General features: G+C 42.5%; 1 protein-coding gene across 2 annotated transcripts in view; it reads left to right on the forward strand.

Moving 5' to 3' along the window:
• Positions 1–24709, forward strand: part of eno4 (enolase 4) — a 77083-nt gene that overhangs the window by 26183 nt on the left and 26191 nt on the right. For both annotated transcript variants that reach the window (XM_068052976.1, XM_068052977.1), the window contains exons 3-6: positions 10419–10609; positions 12451–12587; positions 17202–17371; positions 22551–22682. In XM_068052976.1, coding sequence (XP_067909077.1) covers positions 10419–10609; positions 12451–12587; positions 17202–17371; positions 22551–22682 — 630 coding nt within the window. The remainder of the gene's footprint in view (positions 1–10418; positions 10610–12450; positions 12588–17201; positions 17372–22550; positions 22683–24709) is intronic.

The following is a 24709-nucleotide window of genomic DNA, read 5'->3' on the forward strand; positions in this document are numbered from 1 at the left end:
GGGATTTTAATTGCAAGGTTATATTGGAAAAACTGTGGTTGTTCTCCTTAAAGCGAAGGAGATTGAGGGAAGATTTAATAGAAATCTACAAGATTCAGACAGGCTTAGATAAGTTAGACAAGGAAAACCTTTCTATTAACTCATGGTACAAGGACTAGGAGACACAGATAGAAGCTTTTGGGCAAGAGATGCAGGGGGAATACAAGGAAGAAATGTTTATATGCAGCGAGTGATAATGTCCTGGAACTCACTTCCCACAAGGGTGTGGAAGTGGAGAAAATCAATGACTTAAGAGGAAATTGGATGGCCACTTGAAGGAAATAGACTTTCAGGGCTAAGGGGATCGAGCAGGGGAGTGGGACTGACTGAAAAGCTCCGTAGAGAGCCAGCATGGACTCGATGGGCTGAATGGCCTTGTGTGCCCTAGATGACTCTATGACTCAATGATTAGGAGGGGAGAGGCTTTGGCCAGTGAGGAAGACCATGAGCGCACAGCATCCTCAGATGAAGAGGAGCTGAAGATGTTGAGCAGGTGACACATGAAGAGGAAGCTCAATAACCTCGAGCAAGTCATATCACAGAATCATTACAGTGCAGAAGGAGGCCATTCAGCCCGTTGTATCCGCACTGGCAAAGTCACAAGGCAAGATGCGTTATGGAGGCGTTGATACAGAGGCGTTTCAGATGAAGCACCATGTATAGCCCATTCAGTCAATAAAGTGCCATGTTTTTGCAGCCCAGATACGTACTTCTTCATTGTACTCAATGTGTGCCTGCATACAGAAAGATATGACACAGTGGTATGGGGCTGGCGTGGAGCTCAAGTGGTGCAATCCTTTCCAGTATTCCTTTTGAGGGAGCCAGGGAGCTCAAAATATAGACGCCTAACACTTGCCTTGCAACATTCCATTTTTATTGGGGGCGAAAACAAACTGAACTTCCCCTTAACATCATAGAATATTTATCTTTGAACCCTGAGTGCAACTAGGTGCTCTTAAATATTTTACAGGTGCTCCTACATGGTGTTCCCCCTGTGCTGTCAGCTGAGGTAAAGGCAGGCTGCTGATCTTCTTGCCCCTTTGAGTTGGATAACTTTGGGCGTCCTCTGGCTGCTTAAGGTCTGCAGGGTCCTAAAGTATTGAAGACTTCCTACATTGCTTCAGGGGTCTCTTCCATCATTGCTGCCTCTTGAGGCTCTGGTATCACTGGCAGAGGAGCTGAAGAGGCAGTAGCCACTCCAGGAGTGCCAGGAAGAAGCCCCCAGATACATGAGCCTGTTGCTACTCTTCCCTTCGAAGGCACAGTTGGACCTCCCTGATCACCTGAGGGGCACGAGAACCTGACCATGACTCCAGGCACCTCGCCTCCCACCACCTCTCACAACCATCCATTGCTGCATGGAGTGAATTAAAGTGGCGATGGCATGCAGGTCCACATGCATCTCCTGCATCCACTGAGCGGTCTGCTTCAGAGTCATCAAACTGTGGATGGAGGAAGCCAAGCTAGCAGAGTCAAAGCTCCATTCATGGCCCAGATGAACTCATCCACCATCCGTGCCAGGGTGCGCATTGCCCCTGGCAGCTTCACCAGATATTACTTGACCTAAGGCTGCAACACCAGCAGCTGGCCCTTGCGGATGACTCCAGAAGCATGTCACCAACCTGAGGCTCAGCATCACCCTGACTTACCGCAGTTCCCTGAGTGCTAGCATCCAGGGCTATCACAGCCTTCGGCTGCTGCTCTAGTGCGTTAGTGCTGTGCTTACCAGGTGCTCACCTCATATTCACACTCGCGTATATACCCAGAGGTGAGGAGTATCTGTACTGGTGGAGGATACGGGGCAATGCTGTGACAGTGCACTCCCTGAAGTCCCCTCTTCCTCCCCAGAGGTGAAGGCTGTCCCCTGGACATGGCAGCTGCTGCTCTCGACTTTGACCTGCAAGAGAAAGAAGACTAATTAGTGGGTCACACACATGCCAACATGTCTCCTTGAGACCGCTCCTGTTGTGGTGCTCTGTACCACTAGTGGTGGACACAGGAGCACGATTCCTCCCCTCTTAAGGAGACCATCTCGTGCCAGCCCTCGGGCCACTCAAGCTTCAGTCTAATGACTCCTGTCTCTCCATCCTCAATGGGATGGCTCACCCTGTCGATCTCCAATCTCCAGGGTCTGCTCCTCCATAGGCATCAGGATCTGTAGGAAGGGGATTCCTCCATCCGTCTTTGCCCTCTCAGAGCGTTGTGTGCGGCTTTCTCCTCCTGGCACAGAAAAGAGCATTGTTAGACACACGGTGAACATCAGCACAACGCCGGTGCATGTGGCAGGGTTCCTAGACTTGCTGAAGGCATGCACATATCCCCTGCATGGCTGCCACTCAGCATCAACAGCACAGTAGTCAGCTGCATCTGACTGGGGCTCTTCACTGCAAGACAGCAATGCCTTTGACAACAAGTGATGCTGCCTGGGCATTGCCAGTAACTGTGTGGGCAAACCTTTGCTACCAATCTCACTAAAACCCCGTATCATATGTAAGGCTGAAGTGTTCGCATTATGTTCTTCACTCACCTTAGCAGATTCCATGAGGTCATTGATTCTGTTCCTGCACTGCAACCAGGTGTGGGGGGTGATCCCACGGCTGCTGACCTCCTCTGCTTTCTGCAGCCAAGCTTGCTTATTATGGGAGGCCAATCTCCTCCTCCCGTCCCGGAGAAAGAGGATCTCCGCCCCTGCCTGCACAGCCTGGAGGAGAACCTGTAGGGAGGCATCATTGAAGCATGCGACAATCCTGGAACACGGCTCGGCTATCCTGACTGATGCTCTTGTGCTTGGAACTTTTCCCTTTTCTGTGCAGTCTTTCAGTCTTCAGTAAGGTGGTGGTAGCAGTCCTTTAATAATGGCGCCAGTAGTACCCTTGCGTGACTTAAGACGTCCGCACAACTCTGGTCGCTGGCTCTCTCTCCTGCTGGCAGTTAAATGGCCAGTGCAGATCTGTTTGCTTTCAGCTGTCTGCTCCCCCCCACACCCCGAGCACAAGGCCTCTTGCTTCTGGGCCCAAAGTTGAGACCTGGGGTGGGAATGCAAAATTCAGACCATTGTATCCAATTCTGGGCGCCATACTTTAGGAAGAATGTGAAGTCTTTAGAGTGTTGTCACAAAAGGCTTTTTTTTGTACTAAAAGTTTGGACTTCTATGTGTTTCAAAAAAAAACTAAAAAAAGGATTTTTTGCTCAGTGAAAGACACCTGCAAAAATCATTGGAATTCCTGAAATGTTTTGAAAGGAAGTTAAACATGTAAAAGGACAGGAAGGCCAGCAGTTTCAAGGAAACCACAGGGATTTGACCTTTCTTCAGAGCTGTTGTTGAACCGGGGGAGACACTGTGCCTGGACATATGACCATGTTCAGGAAGGTTCTTTTTTCACTTGGGACCCTTTAAAAAAGCCTGTGAATTGGACAAAGGGCAGGCATTTGAAATCTTTGCTTGACCTGCCTGTAGCAAGAGAGAAAAGACCCAGAACATTGCTACCTCTCTCTCTGTGAAGGAGGCTCGCATCGCTTGAAAAGGAATCCTGCATTTTAAAGGTGGTAGATTCCTATTGCCTCCGGTCTCTGAAGAATTTCTGCATCCAGTGAGATTCCAGCTGCCTTCTGTGTTCTAAGAAATCCTAAAATCTGAAAAATTCTTCTACTGCTAGACTGCTGCTTCAAAAACCCCAAGCAGACCTGTTACTACATCCCTAATGGAAGACCTATGTGATGCCTGCTGCAGTTAAATTGCTGTGAACACCTACCCATCACAGGCTGTTCATCAACCTCGCCTGGAGAGACTTTGAGTGGCATCCAACTATTTGACTCTGGGACACCTCACTGTACTGAAAGCATCCTACCAGAAAGTGAACCTCAATTATTTTTTTATTATTCCTTCTATTCCTAAGAAACTGTTATAATCCAAAACACCCTTTTGAAATTGGTTAACCGTTTCTTTTTGAAAGTACATATGTGTGCATGACGGTTAAGGGAATAAGGGTTTTTCATGTATAGATTTATCTCGTTAGTTGTTCACAGAATCACAGAATAATACTGTGCAGAAGAGGCCTTCGGCCCATCGAGTCTGCACCGATTCATTAAAACACCTGAGCTGTCTACCTAATCCCATTTGCCAGCACTTGGCCCATAGCCTTGAATGTTATGACGTGCCAAGTGCTCATCCAGGTACTTTTTAAAGGATGTGAGGCGACCTGCATCTATCACCCTCCTGTCCATGCCCCTCATAATCTTGTACACTTCGATCAGGTCACCCCTCAGTCTTCTCTGCTCCAGTGAAAACAACCCAAGCCTATCCAACCTCTCTTCATAGCTTAAATGTTCCATCCCAGGCAACATCCTGGTGAATCACCTCTGCACCCCCTCTAATGTAATCACATCCTTCCTATAATGTGGCGACCAGAATTGCACACAGTACTCCAGCTGTGGCCTTACCAAAGTTCTGTACAACTCTAACATGACCTCCCTGCTTTTGCAATCTATGTCTCGATTGATAAAGGCAAGTGTCCCATATGCCTTTTTCACCACCCTATTAACCTGCCCTTCTGTCTTCAGAGATCTATGGACAAACACGCCAAGGTCCATTTGTTCCTCGGAACTTCCCAGTGTCAGGCCATTCATTGAATATTTCCGTGTCACATTACTCCTTCCAAAGTGTATCGCCTCACACTTTTCAGCGTTAAATTCCAATGGCCACTTTTCTGCCCATTTGACCATCACGCCTATATCTTCCTGTAACCTAAGACACTCCACCTCACTGTTAACCACTCCGCCGATCTTTGTGTCATCCGCAAACTTACTGATCCTATCCCCCACATAGTCATCTATGTCGTTTATATAAATGACAAACGATAGGGGACCCAGCACAGATCCCTGTGGTACGCCACTGGACACTGGCTTCCAGTCACTAAAACAGCCGTCTGTCATCACTCTCTGTCTCCTACAGCTAAGCCAATTTTGAATCCACTTTATCAAGTTACCTTGTATCCCATGTGCATTTGCTTTCTTGATGTCTCCCATGTGGGACCTTGTCAAAGGCTTTGCTGAAATCCATGTAAACTACATCAACTGCACTACCCTCATCTACACACCTGGTCACATGCTCAAAAAATTCAATAAAATTTGTCAGGCATGACCTCCCTCTGACAAAGCCATGCTGACTATTCCGAATCAAATTATGCCTCTCCAAGTGGAGATAGATTCTCTCCTTCAGAATTTTCTCCAATAGTTTCTCTACCACTGACGTGAGACTCACTGGTCTGTAGTTCCCTGGCTTATCTCTACAACCTTTCTTAAATAGTGGGACCACATTAGCTGTTCTCCAGTCCTCTGGCACCTCCCCTGTGGCCAGAGAGGAATTAAAAATTAGGGTCAGAGCCCCTGCAATCTCCATCTATGCCTCCCACAGCATCCTGGGACACAAATTGTCTGGACCTGGAGATTTGTCCACTTTTAAGCCTTCTAAAACCTCCAATACCTTGTCACTCCCTATGACAATTTGCTCAAGACCCTCACAGTCTCTCTCTCTAAGTTCCATATCTACATCCTCATTCTCTTGGGTGAAGACAGATGTGAAGTATTCATTCAACACCCTACCAATGTCCTCTGGCTCCACCCACAAATTTCCCCCTTGGTCCCTAATGGGTCCTACTCTTTCCCTGGTTATCCTCTTCCCATTGATACACATAGAATATCTTGGGATTTTCCCTACTTTTACCAGCCAGAGCTTTCTCTTATCCCCTCTTTGCTCTCCTAATTGCTTTCTTAAGCTCCATCCTACACTTTCTGTATTCCACTAATGCTTCCATTGATTTGCTCTCCTTGTATTTGCTAAAAGCCTCTCTTTTCTTTCTCATCATACCCTGAATGTTTCTGGTCATCCATGATTCTCTGGGCTGGTTGCTCCTACCTATTACTCTAGAAGGAACATGTTGGGCCTGTACCCTCCCCATTTCCTTTTTGAATGCCCCCCACTGTTCTTCTGTAGATTTCCCAACAAGTAACTCCTTCCAGTCTACCTTGGCCAGATCCTGCCTTATTTTACTAAAATTCAGTCTCCCCCAATCCAAAACCTTTTTTTGCAACTTGTCTATTTCTTTCTCCATAACAAGCTTACATTGTACCATGTTATGGTCACTATCACCAAAATGCTTCCCCACCAACACATCAACTACCTGTCCGACTTCATTCCACAGAATTAGGTCCAGCACTGCACCCTCCCTTGTCGGATCCTCTACATATTGAGCATGATGAGACCAATTATTTCTTTTCTACTAAATAGTTAATGTTGTTGTTTAAAAAACCTGGTTTGGTAAGCTTTATTCTGTGTAAAAAATACTGTGTTTAATTTGACGAGTCTTTGGTAGGTGGGAAACTTTATTTGATATGCTATGACCTGTGGAGTAGTGGGACTGAATTAACGGTGCATTACTCCCGCCTTGGTTGTAACAGTGTGCAGAAAAGATTTATGAGAATGGTGCCAGGGATGAAGGACTTGAGTTATGTGGATAAATCGGAGAAGCTGGGGTTATTCTCCTTCGAGAAGAGAAGGTTGCGAGGAGATTTGATAGTGGTGTTCAAATTCATGGGTGGTCGAGATAGAGTAGATGCCGTATTGGCAGAAGGGTCGAGATCCAGAGAAGTCAGATTTACTGTGATTGGCAAGGTTACCAAAGCTTTCATGAGGTAAAACTTGTTTTATGCAACGAGTGGTTACATTCTGAAATGCACTGCCTTAAATGGCGGTAGAGGCAGATTAAATTGTGGCTTTCAAGAAGGGATTGGATAAGCATCTGAAGGGAAACAATTTGTAGGGCTACGAGGAAAGGGCAGGGCAGCGGGAGCAGCTAAATTGCTGTTGCAGAGAACCGGCATGGGCTTGATGGACTGAGTGGCCTCCTTCACTGAGGTCTAAATTGACAACTGGATTTGTGGTCAGGAATATTGTCTCATGCATGTTCGTGAATGACACTGGGTAATTTACAAAACACAGTATCCTCGAAAAGTCATACAGATTATCTGCTGGTGTGAGAATATGTTCTGAAGAACTTACTGTAAACCTAGTGACCTGGCTGAATAGTTGTTGAGCCATAATTTGCTGTAGCAGGGTATCTAAGAGCACCTGCCATTAACTAGACTTGCTCTTTCGCATTTAGGTTTTTAAATTTTTGTGTGGCAAGTTGCTGAAACTGTGAGCTGATAATGGCACAGTGACAGAAACCAGGTCTCTGGGACCTGAGTGAATGGGGCAAGCAATTTCTCCTTATCCAATCAAGTTGAAGGATTGGGAAATAAACAGTACAACGACTGAGAAGGAAGCATAAATTAGAATGGGTGAATTCCATCCCAAATCGGGTACAGCAGGAGAAATACAGAGAAGGAAAGAAAGATTGGTTTAAGTGAGAGAGAAAGTAAAGTAACAGAAAGGAAAAGTTTAAAAACTTTAAAAAAAATAATTTGGTATTTTTCAAATTGCCAACAATTAAAATCTGAAGAAATGCAGATACTAGGGAAAAAATGGCCCATAATTTGCTGTCGAAATTATCGTGAGGCTAATGGCGTTTGCCGTTATTTATGCAAAATAGTACAGCAGCTTCAGACGAGGGCAGATGCATGGTTAGACATGGATATCCAATTATTGCTGTCCAAGTTGTGCTGCTCTGCCATTAGCTTCATGGAAAACATTGTGAGGGAAAACACACCTGCCAAAATGAGACATATTAATTTTGTCATATGGAACATTATTTTTGAACTGTTATTGGACTTGAAATAATGTGTTTAAAAAGACCACAACAGTGGCTGAAAACATGGCTGCATATTTGCATTCTAAAAGACATTTGCATGAAGAAGACAATGGGAGTACTCCCTGATTCAATTAGCCAGATGGATTTTATCCATAGTGATGATCAAGAAACATTGAGAATCATTGAGCCAGCATCCTGCGCCCCCGTCCCCCCACTGAGAGTGTCCGGTGAGTTTGAAGGAATCCACAAATTTCACAGGTGAGGCTGCTCTAAACAAGGAGCTAGTCACATGACTAACCTGCTGGCAAACCCGGGGAATTGAATTGTGCTCACAGCACAGTTTTGGAAGAGACTGCAAGTGAACTTCAAGAAGAGACCACCTCTCTCTCTCTCTCTCACGCAAAGTTCCAGGGACCCACGGAGGTAACTTAAGCCTAAAGACAGAAGACCAGCGAAACAAGTTTGAAAGTGTGCACTGGGCCCCAATGAGAACTGCAAGACTTAGCTTCAATCAAAGACTTCACATCCAGCTTATTTCCATGGAAAGGGCGGACTGCCCACCCCCAATGACGTAGAGGGGGCGAGTGCTCCGACCCCGGCAATGGCGTCCAGCGCCACTGCGCTGGCGCCATTTTTAAAGGGCTTCAAACCCTTCAGGGCCATTTATATTTTTAAAGGTCCTGATCTGCAAAAAATAAAATTAAAATTTTAATAGCACTTTGAATTCCTTCTTCCACCTCCGCAATGAGTAATCAATCTATTAATTACCCTCTCCTTGAAAAAAAACTTTTATTTGATCCCGAACTTCCCCCCCCCGAATTTTATTAACTTTGACCCTCAACCCCTTCCCACCATCCCCACAACCAATAGCAAGAGTTTTCCCCCCTTCCGCCCTGAAAACTTCGCTCCTCCTACCTCCCCACCAGTGTCGGCCTCGGATCTCCGAACGGAGATACGAATGCACGGGAGTTCCGGCAATTGGCCGGAATATCGTCGTGGGCCAGCCGTCGGGACAAGGTAAGTGATTATGCATTAATTACATTTATTTAAATATTTAAATGAAGGTTCTGTCGCCGAGCAGCGATGGGGGCCGTCACGAGGCCGCGCCACCACCAGTAATATAGGGTGGGTCCTTCCCAGTGTCGAGGCCCATGGCAGACCTCTCCTGGAGGTATTTTCCAGGACCCCCCCGCCACGACCCCGTCGTCGGGGGGCTGGTAAAATCCAGCCCATCCTTTCCATGTACATAGTCAGACAAACCTTGCATTCTATATTGTTGCTGCTACACCAATACAAACACCAATAGACACCAGGGTAATTTGATGATAATCAATTTGAAGGGGCTTCCATGGCCTTAATTGAGTCTCATGAGGCAAATAGGTCATTCCTAATACTAAAAACCTATTTCTGACTATATAGCCCAGTATCTTATGAAGGCTACCTCCTCACTTATTTTCAAAGTCTTTCTGTAAAGAGTTATAACCTCCTTTCGTTGTTGTGCCCATTGTAATCATTTAACTTCATTTGTTTCTATCACCATTTTTTTAAGCAAATCTCCTTGTTTCAAATGATCTGAGCTCAGCAATCCGAGTAACTGTTTTGATTGTTCAGGACAGTAAGTATTTTGGCAATGCCATGTTCCAAGTTGGCCTGAAGATGTAAGCGCTCAAAGACCCATTTCCTATTTTCTGTACTAATTTGTATGTTTAGATTGAACAAATCAGATTGAATGCTAAATTATATACTGTAGGCATGACTTACCTCATTCAAAAGAACTACAACTCTAATACAACATTTTTAACCTTAGTCTTTACCTGGCTTTTCTTTTTGATCTGGCATGAAACGATCCTGCTGTTTTTCTGCATTCTGTTTCCTGTATGCTATTACATGAGCTCTCAGTGCTGTCTCCTGCAGGCAAAGAAAAAGATTTTATAAATATAGTGGAAGAATATGCATGACCACATGGGGAGCCAATTATTTTTTAGAGGGATGGTATTTGTAGCTAGATAATCCCATTTATATTTATCACAATAACCTATTTGTGTCTGCACATTGAGTATCTTTCAAAGAATGCTTGATCTCTCATTCCTTAATGTTAACTATGTTAACTGTACAATACTATTGCTAGTTTTGCTTTTGGGCTTAACGAGTTTGCAGCAGATTTTACCGCATGTTTACTGAAGAACTGAACTTCTTTTATTCAATGGAACTTTATTGACTGAAAATAATAGTTTATACAAAAGCCTTAAAGAAATTTCCTGGTAATTCCATGAAGAGTTGTTCAATGAAACCTAATATATTTATAGGCATTCATATTCTATGCTCCAGTTAATAGTGAATGGTTAATTAAGACCCTACTTCACCTTCTTCCATATCAAAAACTATACAGTAAATTAACTCTGAATAGAAAACTTCATTTTTGTTATATTTACAGTCTGGATTTAGAAATGAAGACCTGCATGTTTACAAAAATATACTCATTTAAAAAAAACTATAAGCTTTGCTTCTAAAAATTGAAGTCAAGCAATACCTTAGCTACTAAAGACATTATTTGTACACTGAAATCTCAACTTTAAATCATTTTTATTTATCTGCATTAAATATGTACTAAAACAATCTGCTTCTTTTCAGAGTGTATGTTTCACTTCAATGTCTAATTGTTGTCGTGATCCTAACTACACTACCCAAGATATCACAGATCAAGAAAATGAACTGAAAAATCAATCTGTTCAGATTGCCTTGCATTGGATTAATGAACCACTGAATTCCTTGCTGAAAGGGCTTTTGCCAGCTAACCAGACAGAAGTGGACAAATTGCTGAGGTATTGTACTTTGAATCTACTGTTCTCCCAAACTTCGCCAATATGTTTCTTGCCTTTACATTATGACTGTTGTGTATGTTAAGACTCCTGTATCCATCTATCAGTTTTGTTCTTCCTCATTGGCTAAATTATTTCCATTATTTTCACTTATTTTGTTGTATTTGGAGCTTAATTTACTTCATTTTAGCTGTTAAATATTTGGAGCAGTTTAAATTTGTTTATTTGATACCTGAAATATAGGCTAGTTGAGCTGATAATAGATAAATGAATTGATTAATTGAGTGTGATCAGCTGAATTTGCTCATTCTGCAAATAATACAACTCATAAATTCAGGTTTCTGAGCAGCCTGGCTTGTTTGCGGTGGCGGGGGGGAAATTTCCTTATGATTTTTAGTGAAACCAGGGCTTGATGGCAGCATGGACATTTTCTGGAGTATATTTTAAGGTGAAATCCATTCTTGCATGTTTCCACCCCATTTTGGTTCCAACACAATTTCTAGGCCAGGTGGATGTGGGAGTTGGTTCTTCAATCCTTTATTTTTTGTCATTTCTGACACCATGGCTCTCCATCTAACTTATGACCAAATAGGTGAGGTATAGTGGCTTGTTAAGACCAGTTGACCCTGTCAGAACTGCTACACTTAAAAGTTTTCTCTGCCTGGACAACTTCTGGCCAAATCTTAGGCTTGTGTTTAGTTCCATTTATTGCCCTTGTGGGACTACTGAGGTGGACTTTAAAATGCCGGAATGAGGGACTCTCTGGTCACTTACAAATTGATAACCCCACCCACAATAAAGCATTCTATTAAAGCTTTCCAGCCAGTGATTGTGAATGATCAGGAATCTAGCCTTTGTTTCGGTGGAAATGCTAAGGTGAGCATATTGATTGGGATAATGTTAGAGTAAAGGGAAAGGAGGGGGAGGAAGTTCTGAAATGTGTTCAGAATTCCCTTGACCAGTTGTTCTTGGTCCACCGAGGAAGGAGGCACTGCTGGATCTGGTGCTGGGGCATGAGGTGATTGTTTTTCAGACTGGAGGATGGTAGACAATGATATTCCCTAAGGATCGGTGCTAGGACGAGAGATACGGGGGGTTGTGAGGAAGAACTCTTTTACACAGCAAGTGGTAATGACCTGGAACTCGCTGCCTACAAGTGTGGTGGAAGTGGAGGCAATCAATGTTTTCAAAAGGCAATTGGATAGGCCCTCGAGAGAAATAAACTTGCAGGGCTACGGGGATAAAGTGGAGTAATGGAACTGACTGGATTGCTCTACAGAGAGCTGGCCTGGTCCCAATGGGCCAAATGGCCTCTTTCTGTGCCATAATGACTCTATGACTGTATGTGGAATTTTAATTCAGTAAACAGAGGCCATTTTATTCATTTAGTATAATTTAATAGTGGACATATAAAATTTTGGTACTATGTCCATTTGGACTGTGAAAAGCTCCCAGCAGTGCAATTAACTTTTGTTCTTAGAAAGTTGAATTGTGTGTAAAAAGAGCACACTTGGTTTTCATGGAGCAACATGAGGAGATGATGAATTAAGGGTATAGCTGTATTGATACTTTTGTGTCCATGTGAAGCAATTTTGGGTGCTTATCAACATAAAGGTGACAGTATAACTGGAGACTATAGGGTGCACCAAAGTGTGAGGTATAAGATCCCCACCAGAAGGCCGTATTACAGCAATTTGTGTTTGGACAGACTGATAACACCAGCCTAAATTATTAATCAAGCATTGTACTGGCACTAATTTAAGTGTCTTGTCTTAAATGCTGCAGTAAATTGGTAGTAATTAGCTAAATAATCATAATGCCATTTCTGAATTTGAATTGCGCAGTGAATACTTCCAAAGAAAAGTAGAAGAAGATGAAGAGCAAAGAAAAAAAGATGAAGTAGAGGAGATAATACAGCCTGAAGTATCCCTTTCAACTACCACTGCTCCTATTCTAGACAAGAAAAAAAAATCTCCGAAAGGTTGGTGTACACTTTACTAATTTTGAAAAGGATTTCTACAAATATATGCGCCTTGATATTAAAAATATTAAAAATGAGAACTGCATCCCCAATCCAACACATAGAGCGGCACAGTGGCGCAGTGGTTAGCACCGCAGCCTCACAGCTTCAGCACCTGGGTTCTGTTCTGGGTACTGCCTGTGCGGAGTTTGCAAGTTCTCCCTGTGACTGTGTGGGTTTCTGCCGGGTGCTCCGGTTTCCTCCCACAGCCAAAGACTTGCAGGTTGATAGGTGAATTGACCATTGTAAATTGCCCCTAGTGTAGGTAGGTGGTAGGAGAATTGAGGGAAGGTGGGGATGTGGTAGTGAATATGGGATTAATGTAGGATTAGTATAAATGAATGGTTGATGGTCAGCACAGACTCGGTAGGCTGAAGGGACTGTTTCAGTCCTGTATCTCTCTTTGACTCTATACACGGTCGTTGCCATTTTGTAACGGTGGGTTTTGTATCATGCAAGTGTACCACGGTCGATAGGCAGGTCACCTCATTAGCATATTTAAATCAGGCTTTCACACCGTTTTTGGATGCCTGGTTTAAATTTAAGAGTAGCTGCACAGGTTTCCCAGGGCTCCATAAACCTGGCAGAAAAAGGGAGGCAGGAGCTGCAGGCTCAGGCAGATGATGGAGTCTGGTGCTAGAATGCCACATACAAATGAAGCCAGCTTGATCAGTAAAACAGAAGAGAGACTTTGAAATCAGCCCCAGTAGCAAGGAGCCAATTCCAAAAACTTCTGCGTAATTCCTGATCATGACCACAGCCTGGAAATCCTATGGGTTCCACTGGTGCTAAGGAAGTGGTAAGATACCATTCCACCAGCTCACCTCATAGAATCATAGCATTGAATGGTTACAGGTCAGAAGGAGGCCATTCGGCCTGTCGTGCCCATGCTGGCTATCTGCAAGAGCAACTCACCTTGTCCCATTCCCCCGCCTTTTCCATGTAGCGCTGCAAATTCTTTCTCTTCAAATAATTATACAATTCACTTTTTAAGGCCTTGATTGAATCTGCCTCCACCACGCTCTCAGGCAGTGCATTCCAGATCCTAACCACTCTCTGTATAATAAGGTTTTTCCTCATGTCGGCATTGCTTCTTTTGCCAATCACCTTAAATCAATGTCCTCTGTTTCTGTATCCTTCCGCCAATGGGAACAGTTTCTCCCTATCTACTCTATCCAGACCCCTCATGATTTTGAACACCTCTATCAATTCTCCTCTTAATCGTCTCTTCTGCAAGGAGAACAGTCTCAGCTTCTCCTACCTATCCATGTAACTGATGTTCCTCGTCCCTGGAACCATTCGAATGAATCTTTTCTGCACTCTCTCTAATGGTTTCACATCCTTCCAAAAGTGTGGTATCTAGAACTGGATACAATACTTCAGTTGAGGCCGAACCAGTATTTTATACAGGTTTCTGATAACTTCCTTGTTTTTGTGCTCTATGCTCTATTTATAATGCCTGGGATCTCATATACTTTATTAACTGCTTTCTTAACCTGCCCTGCCACCTTCAATGATTTATGCACATATACCCCCAGGTCCCCTGCTTCTGCACCCCCATTAGAATTGTACCCTTTAATTTGTATTGCATTTCCTCGTTCCTCCTACTAAAATGAATCACTTCACACTTTTTCTGCATTAAATTTCATCTGTCAATTTCATCATTCTGTCTATGTCCTCCTGAGGTTTATCACTATCCTCTTCACAGTTCAAAATACTTCCAAGTTTTGTGTCATCAGCAAATTTTGAAATTGTGCCCTGTACACCCAAGTCTAGGTCATTAATATATATCAAGAAATGCAGGGATCCTAACACCAACCTCTGGGGAACCCCACTATGGAGTTTCCTCTAGTCTGAAAAACAGCCATTCACAACTACTCTGATTCCTGTCACTCAGCCAATTTTGTATCCATGGGTTCTAACTTTGCTGACAAGCCTGTTATGTGGCACATTATCAAATGCCTTTTGAAAGTCCATGTACACCACATCCAACCGCATTATCCTCCTCAACCGTCTTTCTTAACTCATCTAAAAACGCAAGCAAGTTAGTTAAACACGATTTGCCTTTAACAAATCTGTACTGGCTTTCCTTAATTAATCCACATTTGTCCAAGTGACTGTTAATGTTGTCCTGAATTATCATTTCTAAAAGCTTCCCCACCATTAGGGTTAAACTGACTGGCCTGTAGATGATGGGCTTATTCTTACACACTTTTTTGAACAAGGGTGTAACATTTGCAAGTCTCCAGTTCTCTGGCATCATCCCTGTAACTAATAAAGATTATGGCTAGTGCCTTTGCAATTTCCTCCCTTACTTCCCTCAGTATCCTTGGTTGCATCTCATCCGGTCATGGTGACTTATCAACTTTGAATACAGCCAGCCTATATAATACCTCTTCTTTATCAATTATTAGCCCATCCAGTGTCTCAACTACTTCCTTTTTCACTAAGACTTGGGCAGCATCTTCTTCCTGGGTAAAGACAGATGTAAAGTACTCATTTAGTACCTCAGCCATGCCCTCGCCTCCATGTGTAAATCCCCATTTATGTCCCTAATCTAATCGGCCCCAGTCCTCCTTTTACCACTGTTTTACTATTTTATATACCTTTGTTAATACCAGGCCTTCAGAAGTGGATTGAACTTCCACCCATCTCTACCCTACAGGAAACTCATACAGCCAGATCTTTTGAGATGGAAACCTGGCATCACTGAGTCCCTCACCATTCTTTGCCTGTGCCATGCTAGCAACACTAGACCTGTGCCTCAGGTATGCAGTTTCCCCCAAGGATTTTGGTGCCTTTATTTGTTTTCCAAAAATTAATCAAAAACACTAATTATACTGTATCTCAGGGATTTTATATGAACAAATTATTTCAGTGCAGGTGCATACCTTCCCCCACTTCCCCATTGCAGCCTCCTTTGAAATTGCTGAGACCCGAGCACACCATGGATATGTGTGTGTGTCTATTTTATGTAAACCCTCTCATGTGATCAATGTTTCCTCCAGGCATCAAACTTGGGAGAAAGTTGGCTAGAAGAGAGGAACAACAAAGAAAAAGTACTCTGTAGAAGTACTCTGTAGATGGCAGTTGTATTTGAAGGTTGAAAGAACAAGGAGAAACTCATTTGATTAAACCATAAAAATATTAAACAATGGAAAAAATTATGAACAGCAGTGGCCAGGTCCATTTCTTGTAAGTGTTCAATAGTTCTTTATCAAACAGAAGTTCCAAAAGATGGAACTCCTGACCCCTACTCTACAAATAAGTTGCACATTCAACTTTTGGGGATCAACCTGCCACTTCCATGATTTCAGAGACCTTCACACATCTTGCATACATCTTGTAATTTTGATGTCCAAATGTGCAGTGCCTGTGCTATGCAAGCTGTGCTTAATCACACTGAACAGAACAGCACCCCTTAAAGGAACGTCACTCGGACAAGACCAAAAAACAGATTTGTGGCGGTTTATTGGGGAAAATGAATCTTCTTCCTGTGCCTCCATTGAAGTCCTACCAGCCATTGTCTGACCATTCAACACTACGCATCAGTTGTCCTGGATGAACTGCTGACTTGGCTATACAGATGGCCATTGAATTTCTTATTCCATTGCCCATCCTTACCCCTCCAATCAACAGCGAGCCTATCAGCGCTTGTTAGCAAGGGCATCCATCATCTGCCCAATGACTCAGGCTACATGAAAATTCCCCCTGTATGTGCATCTTTCTCGGAAAATTAATTTTCAGAGGTGCTAATTTAATTAAGCACATATCAAAAATTTCTAGAATCAAAATGAGTCAGGGAGAGATGGAGAAAATAAATGTTTGCAGTATGAGGCAAGAGATTTGACATAAAAACCATCATTGTCAATTATTCCAACATGGAGAGGCAGGAGATTTAAAAATGGTATGATGGGTAGGGTGCTACAATTGGCCTCAGCACTCTTGAGTTGGGGGCAGGGGGAAATTGGCTAGAGTTCTTGCCCTCAGTCAGTATTCAGTAATCCTTGTTCAAAATATGTGAGAGCATTTTGTGAAGACAGAATTGGACTTTGCTGTTTTGTTAAATAGTCTACTGACAGTCACCGCCAAGGCTTATACATGAAGAATGGTTAATTGGATGAAATACTGAAAGATAACTGGTGTCTGTGGAACTGTTCTCTTTGGCAAGGAATCAATGCTTTGAGAAAGAGAGGTGAGAAAGGAATATCTATTGCTTGATTTCTAGTTAGAAAACTGATATTTTTCCCAGAAATACTACAGTACCCAAACTAATAGCATTAAAATTATTTTCACATTACTGCTTCTCTGTACTGATTGAATGCTTTGAAATAGCTGACTTTTTGTAAACAGATCAATCTTCCTACATACAAGTATACAAAAATGACGGACAGGAATAGACCCACTGGTCCATCTAGCCAGTCCTATATAGTCGAAATGCCCTATGCATCATAATAGATACTCTCTTGTTACCCAATTAGCTGGGAAAACAATCAGGAAAATTTCTCTTTGATCCCATTGCCTAGATTATCAATATTAGTCCAGAAGATCATATTGATCTTATTTATATTATAGGCAAGAAAAATATTGTTCCAGAGAAACCAATCAAACCCCGTGAACCACCAGAACCCTTTTTTCCTGGTAGTGTGGCTATTGGTGTAGTATCATTAGCAGTGGCCAAGGCTGCATCCAGACTTCAGAATACCTCTTTGTATTTACATATTGCTTCACTGTATCATGAAGAGGTAGGTGGACTTTTAAAATATTATTTTTCAGCATTTAAGTTCATTCTATTTATAACTACTGTAAAGAAATTCAAGCTGCAATTGTATAAAAATCAAACCTGCAACTTTTAAGCCATGCAGCAGAATGGCAAAGGTCACTTACCTTGGTGTAGAGATTATATTCTCATATTACTTTTGTACCACATTTTAAATTAATATATGTTAATAACATACTTTCTGTTGGTGTTTATTTTTGCAAATATTTTTATTTTTTTATTTAGAGATACACCACTGAAACAGGCCCTTCGGCCCACCGAGTCTGTGCCGACCAACAACCACCCATTTTTACTAACCCTACAGTAATCCCATATTCTCTACCACCTACCTACACTAGGGGCAATTTACAATAGCCAATTTACCTATCACCTGCAAGTCTTTGGCTGTGGGAGGAAACCGGAGCACCCGGCGGAAACCCACGTGGTCACAGGGAGAACTTGCAGACTCCGCACAGGCAGTACCCAGAATCGAACCCGGGTCCCTGGAGCTGTGAGGCTGCGGTGCTAACCACTGCGCCGCCCTATTTGTGAATATTTGTGAAATTATTTAATATTTAATGTGAATGATTTTTCAAAAGCAATGCTACACAGACCTTTAAGATTCTATTGGGTTCTTGGGTGGATAAGGATGAAGATCTTGTGGAGACTGATCCAAAAACTATATGCAAAAGGAAAGTGAAACAAATAGTAATGGCGTCCTGGGGTGAAATGATAAAAGTAATGAGAGGACAGGGCAGAGTTTATAAAGCATTGTAATAGGGAGCATGTTTTAACATTAACATTAGCATGTCATCACTATGCAGCTCACTAGATTGTAATCGTAAGTTCAGTAGAGATGAAATGTTAATAACATTGGATATTATTTCCCAAAATAGCAAAAATGCCAGCTGTGATAAGTGGGAGAGAGAGCTAAGACAGTAACATTATTATTGGGACATGGGCTAACATGGGAAGGTGATGTGAGGTACTAAAGAAGAAGTATGAGTAATGCAAAGACTCAGATATTTGTATTTATTTCATGTATTTTATCTGCAGACACAGCAAAAATTAGGATGATAAATATTCTATCTTTTTTAAAAGGTCTCTACTTAAGGGAACTAACTTTGTAGATAACTTACGTTTTTCTAGATATAAGGATTTTGTACAGGAATAATGAACTGCATATAACCAGATGGGGAGTTAAACTGATGATGAAAATCATAAGAATAACTGGGATTCATTGAGGCGATTTGGAGAGCAGAGGCTCATAGTTTGATAAAAGTAAGTTGAGCATATGTTTGAAATTAATCAAGCGATAGGAGGTGATCATGTTTGCAAAATAAAATCTGGCATATAATGGAAGGATTAAGCTTGAATAAGAAAATATTTAAGGATAAATATAATTCTAAAAGGTATCACAAAAGCAGTGTTTCTTAAATAAGGTTGTGGAATAATAAGAATATTTAACATGTACTCAACTATTTTTGTGGAATTGTAGCCTGTTTAAAATAGCTGGGATGATAGCTCTGCTAAAATAATAGAGAATTTCAGATGAATATGTTATGCATTCATCTCAATATCTTACAGCCTAATTTCAAGTGCATTACAAACAACCTGAGGTGCAACACGGAGAAAGATATTGATATTTTTAGCATGAAACATGGCTGCGTGAAAGATGAACAACAGATGGAGCTAAGAGTGTATAGAAAATTCAAGCAACGATAGGAATATTAATTCAAATTTCTGGCGGTTCTAAAGACTTCCATGCTTTCTAATGCATTTTTAAAAAAAATTTTCTGCTCCCATACTGAGATACTAAAATAAAACCTTAGTATTAAAGTAGCAAGGTTACTCAAATATCAGGAAGAGCTATATTATTACAGGTCAGAGCTTTTTTTTTAGATAACAGAACTTAGAGGTGACCTGATCGAGGTGTTTAAAATTATGAATGGGTTGAACAGGGTAGATGTAGAGAGAATGGGCAGAATTTTTACAGACAAGGAGTGCATGCAGGAAGGTAATTGACATTGGGTTAGAATCCCGACATCATCCCGCCCTCTTCCGGGTTTCAGCCGGGTGGATTTGAAGGCGAGCAGGGAACCTCCATGCAGCTGTCAGGTAAGATATTCAACTATTCAAATAAGCAATTAAGTTCTGTTTTAACCAAGGATTGTGGATTGAACATGCAGCGGATCTATTTCCCAAGCTGTGTGGAACTCGCCAGGGCCACCAGGTAAGTGCACAGCAGCGAATGCTTCTTCAGTGAAACTGACAGACTGAAAAGCCTTTGACAAGTGAAACTCAAAATCCAGCTCGGACAGGTAAGAAGCTGCTGCTCGCAGCACTCCTTCTCAAAGAATGCTGACAGATGATTGGCAACTTCTTAGAAGTCACAACACCTGTCTTGCACTTTAGTCACCTTCAGCTGCACTCTCTTGCTGTCAGCCTTCACCATGGCATGGGAGAAGCTTATGCAGCTCTACCTTGCACCTATGATGAAGAACAAAAGTAGCAATAGCATGAGAGCAACAGCAGGAGCAGAACCAACAGCAGGACCAGCTGCCTTCTCCTCAGTTGCATGCTGCTCCACAGGGCACGGGGGCTGGACGTGGAGATCCGGCTCGAAAGAGGCAAGACCCCAAACAGGGTCTACAGGCAGAGGGTCAGCTTTTTTGACATGTGTGAGCACCAGCGCCTTAGGAGGCTTAGGTTTTCATGACAGGTTGTTGCTGACATCTGCTGCCTCCTGGATCAAGACCTCCTTCCTAGTGGACCAGGTGGACATGCATAGCCAGTGGCCATAAGGTGCCTGTCACTGAAGGGCCACTGTCTTCCCCTCCAGGTTGGAGGGACTACACTTCTGCTGCCAACTTCCTCGGTCACTTCTATCCAGTCCTTGGGAAAGATCACCTCACTTCAGACCCTCACATCCCACAGCAAGACTTCAGGGTAAAAATGAGACACCTGGGGAGCAGCCTTCCCAGGTTTCCTCTCAATTCCTGTGGTTGCTGCAGCCTCAAAAATCCATGTGTGCGTGAGTCATTCTAACCATGCCATGATCCCTTTAATTAGCAGTCCTTCCTCTGATAGATCCAGTGTCTGATCCCACCCAACCTCTGACTGGTCGGGGAACCCAGAAATGAGATGCTAATACAGTGGCTCCATTTTGGCAGGGACTAAGTCACTAAAATTCCACCCAATGTTTCCACGTGCAAGAATCCAAAACTGGGGGCCATAAAGAGAAAATAGTTATCAATAAATAGAAATAGAGAAATTTCTTTACTCAGAGAGTGATTAGAATATGGAACTTGTTATCACAGGAAATGTCTGAATCAATAGCTTAGATGCTTTCAAAAGGATACTAGAAGAGTACATGAGAGAAAAGGGGAATAGAAAGGTATGCTGAAAGACTAAGATGAGGTCATTGGACTGGGAGGAGACTCATGTGGAGTATAAACACCAGCAAAAACTAGTTAGGCTGCATAGCTTGTTTCTGTACTTTATATTCTATGTAATTCTATGGACTGGATTTTGTGGAGGATGTACGGCTACCGGCACCGCACCCAGCCTCGGCCTTTGCGCCACCCACATCCCTCTCCCCCCCCACCCCTCCCAACCCTGCTTTCTGGAGCGATTCTCTGGCCTTTTTACATGAGCCAGGATCCCCGCCCCTTTAAAGAAGGGGATCCTGCCTCCTAGAGTGCCAGCCAACCAGAGGGTGGTGGCCACTGCCAGTACTGCAGAGGCTTTAGACGCAGGCCCAGCACTGGAATCCCAGAGCTCAGATAAGTGAGGTGAGGTTGCCTGGGCCAGTCTGGAAGGCCCTGGCGAGGGGATGCAGGGAGTTGGTTTTGCAGTCCAGCGGAAGGGAGGACCAGGGGGGTAAAATGATACTCGGCCGGGGTCCTCCATGGGCCACAGATTGCCCACAAAGGAGGGAATCCACCCCACCCACCCCCCCACCGAGCCCACGGGAGGGCACTTCATTTTACAAGACACCCTCCCACGTGGTGGAGGCTCCCTCAGCGGCAGGAAGAGGCCCTTAATTGGTCGTTAATAAGCCAGGCCACTTAAGGGCATCAATTGGCCACTGAATGGGAAGGCTGTCATCAGCCTATCCCACCCCTGGAAAAACTGCTTGGCGACAGGGCAGTGCTGGGCCCTACGCCTCCCACGCCACCTGTCACGATGCTGTGGGCCCCACTGCTTCCAACCCTGCCTCACGAGGGCCCATAAAATCCAGCCCTATGTTCTGTCAGCTAAAGGGTGGGCTTTTACAATGAAAATCAAAAATCCAAAACTTAAATATCTTTCCAAATATCTCTGCAACAGGATTTATTGCTACTAAAGAGCTCTTCTTGTATACTATGCCTAACATCAGTTGTCATCTAAAACACTCCTACTTATTCAAGAATGATAGTCTTTCAAGGATATCTATCCTTTCGGTGAACTTTTATTCCATTCCTGATTTTGTGTTCTCTCTGATATGTGGAGATGCACGCAAATAAAAGAGATTCATCTATCTTCAGTCACAAGAAATATAACGCAAAGTAAACAGGCAATGAAAAATTCCAAAAGCAAAAGTTTCACTTGTCTCACGAACACCTCAGTCCTCCAAAGCCGGCCTCTGCAATTACATTCAAGCAGGGAAGATAGTACATTGTTTGTGCTGGATTAATGCTCATTTAATGTTGATCCTTTACTATGTGTCAGTCCGATGCTTCAGTCTCTATGCTGGTGTCTATTGCAGAAGGATTTATGGTTTGTAATGATTGTAGTGTAGTGTGTTGTTGGAATTGGATGGTAGAAGTTCAGCTATGTAAAGTGTTCATATTAGTAGTGTATTAAATAGCTTTCACAGCTGTCAAACTCTACTAAATATTCAACGGCAAACAGGTATGATATAACATCAACATTGACACTGTTATAATTTTCTGTTAATAAATACTGACATTAATTATGCAGCTTTCTATGGGGCAAAACGTACAATCATGATGCCTCTTGCTAGTAATTAACCATCTGTGTTGTATAAAGATATCAAAATGCAAGATATATCGGCATTAACATTATGTGCTGGTACAAGAAAAATACAACTCTCTGCAAGAAAACAATCTACATATCTCCAAGTTTTAAATACAACCTAAAACTCTGATTTGAAATTTTAGGATCCCCCAAAAGAAATGAAAATGCCACTTCCTATGGTTAGTTTACTTAGTTGTGGGAAGACATCTGGAGGAAAATTAAAATTGATGAATGAAGTGATTGTAATTCCAAAACCTAGCCTCAGTTATAAACAGGTAAGGCATCTCAGTGTTCTAATTATTGTAATGATTTCCCCCTCCATTAGGCAGGAGAACAGGTAAGATGGCTTGATAGACCAGCTAGTCTTTTCCTATGTTTGTAAAGCTTTTGCAGAGGTTGTGTTTCCTTATTACTTATTTTATTCGTTCATGGGCTGTGAGCATTGATGCCAAGGCTAGTATGTAGTGCCCATCCCTAACTGCCTTTGACCAACAGATATTCTCTAGCTCAATAACTGATGTAGTAAGATGGATTTTTGTTAGATTCTGAGATTGATTCATATTAGTTCCATAGAACAGGAATATTTCCAATGGCAGCCAGCAAAGGACTGATAATAAAAACAAAAAATGCTGGAAATACTCAGCAGATCAGGCAGCATCTGTGGAGAGAGAAGCAGAGTTAACATTTTCGGTCCCTCTCCACAGATGCTGCCAAACCTGCTGAGTATTTCCAGCATTTTTTGTTTTTATTTCAGATTTTCAGCATCTGCAGTATTTTGCTTTTATTTTAAAGGACTATGTTTTATACATATAGCATATAAGTCACAGGAGTTTATCTCTGTGGAATTCATTATAGACACAATTGTTTCATTACTAAGTTAAGCATTCTAATTATTGTTATAAAGTTGGATATAAGAGATTAGTGAAAAACAGACAAACTGGCCTTGAAAATCTGCAGGCCAGTAATCGTAGCGCTTATACTGGGATTCTGGCCACTGGGAATATCTATCACTGACATGGTCCAAGTTTCCAGGGTCAGGGGGAATTTCCATAATTTGCTTGCAAACTTTGGATGCCTGTACCATATAAACCAAGCCAGGAAGTCCAATGCAAGTGCCAAACTGCTTTAAAAATATCACACTAAATCTGTGAGAGTCTAAGTTACAGTCCTGGCCCTCAGTAGTCTCCACATCTGCTGGTGGTCAAAGAGATACTTCGAGTTTGACCAGATATACCTCCATCGTCTGGTATCAATTGAATGCCCAGGGTATTCTGATAATCTGAGTCCCTGACCGGTCCCCCAGCTACATTGATGTCCATTTTTGGGGCAGGCAGAGGTTCAAACCATGAGGAAACCATTGATAAGTTGGAATTAATGTATTCAAATCACAGATGCAGCATACTCCTGCTGAAATTATGGTGGGAGTGCATTGGAATGGTTGCGGATTTTTAGGGCCAATATCTATGTTTGGATGAAGGCTCGTCAACCTAGTTAATTTCATCATTCCAGAGTACCAACTTTAGCGTTTGTTCTAAACTTGCCTTTCACAACTTGAACCTGTGCCTCATGTCATTGTAGCCACATGGTGCTACCTGCATAACTCTCAAGCACCACAGACGTGACTAAACTATGCTGTAGTTTCACAAGTAATTTATTTTTTGTAAATAACTGATTTTCCTAGAGTATCTTCTAGTTATACAATAGATCATAACATATAGTGATGTTTTAAATATGTTTTAACTTATTTTTGTATTAGTTGTCGCTGTAATATTGAACAGCAGCAAGTGCAAACCTGCAATATTCAGTGTATTAACACCTAATCTGTACTAATGCTTTGTCTTTCAACACACCATTAACATATTGTTTGCCTTTGCTCCGTGACCTTTTGGTCAGCTATGTGGCCTGGTCCAATCTAGACCTCCTTTGTTATCTCTTGCCCCACCCCCACCTCACTTGCTTATAACCTGTGACTTTTCTAATATTTGTCAGTTCCGATGAAGGGTCACTGACCCGAAACGTTAACTCTGCTTCTCTTTTCACAGATGCTGCCAGACCTGCTGAGTGGTTCCAGCATTTCTTGTTTTTATTTCAGATTTCCAGCATCCGCAGTATTTTGCTTTTATTGTAGGGGAGACCTTCTTTGTTTAAACTGACATTCATTCAGATCAGTCATGATCTTATTGAATGGTGGAGCAGGCCTGAAGAACCATATGGCTTACTCCTGCTCCTATTTCTTAATTTCTTAAGTGAATAATGGGATGAGGTAATAATTTGAAACATACAGATTCTCACATAGCTAGAG

This window comes from Heterodontus francisci, chromosome 20 (genome assembly GCF_036365525.1).
Source record: "Heterodontus francisci isolate sHetFra1 chromosome 20, sHetFra1.hap1, whole genome shotgun sequence".
Lineage (NCBI taxonomy): Eukaryota > Metazoa > Chordata > Chondrichthyes > Heterodontiformes > Heterodontidae > Heterodontus > Heterodontus francisci.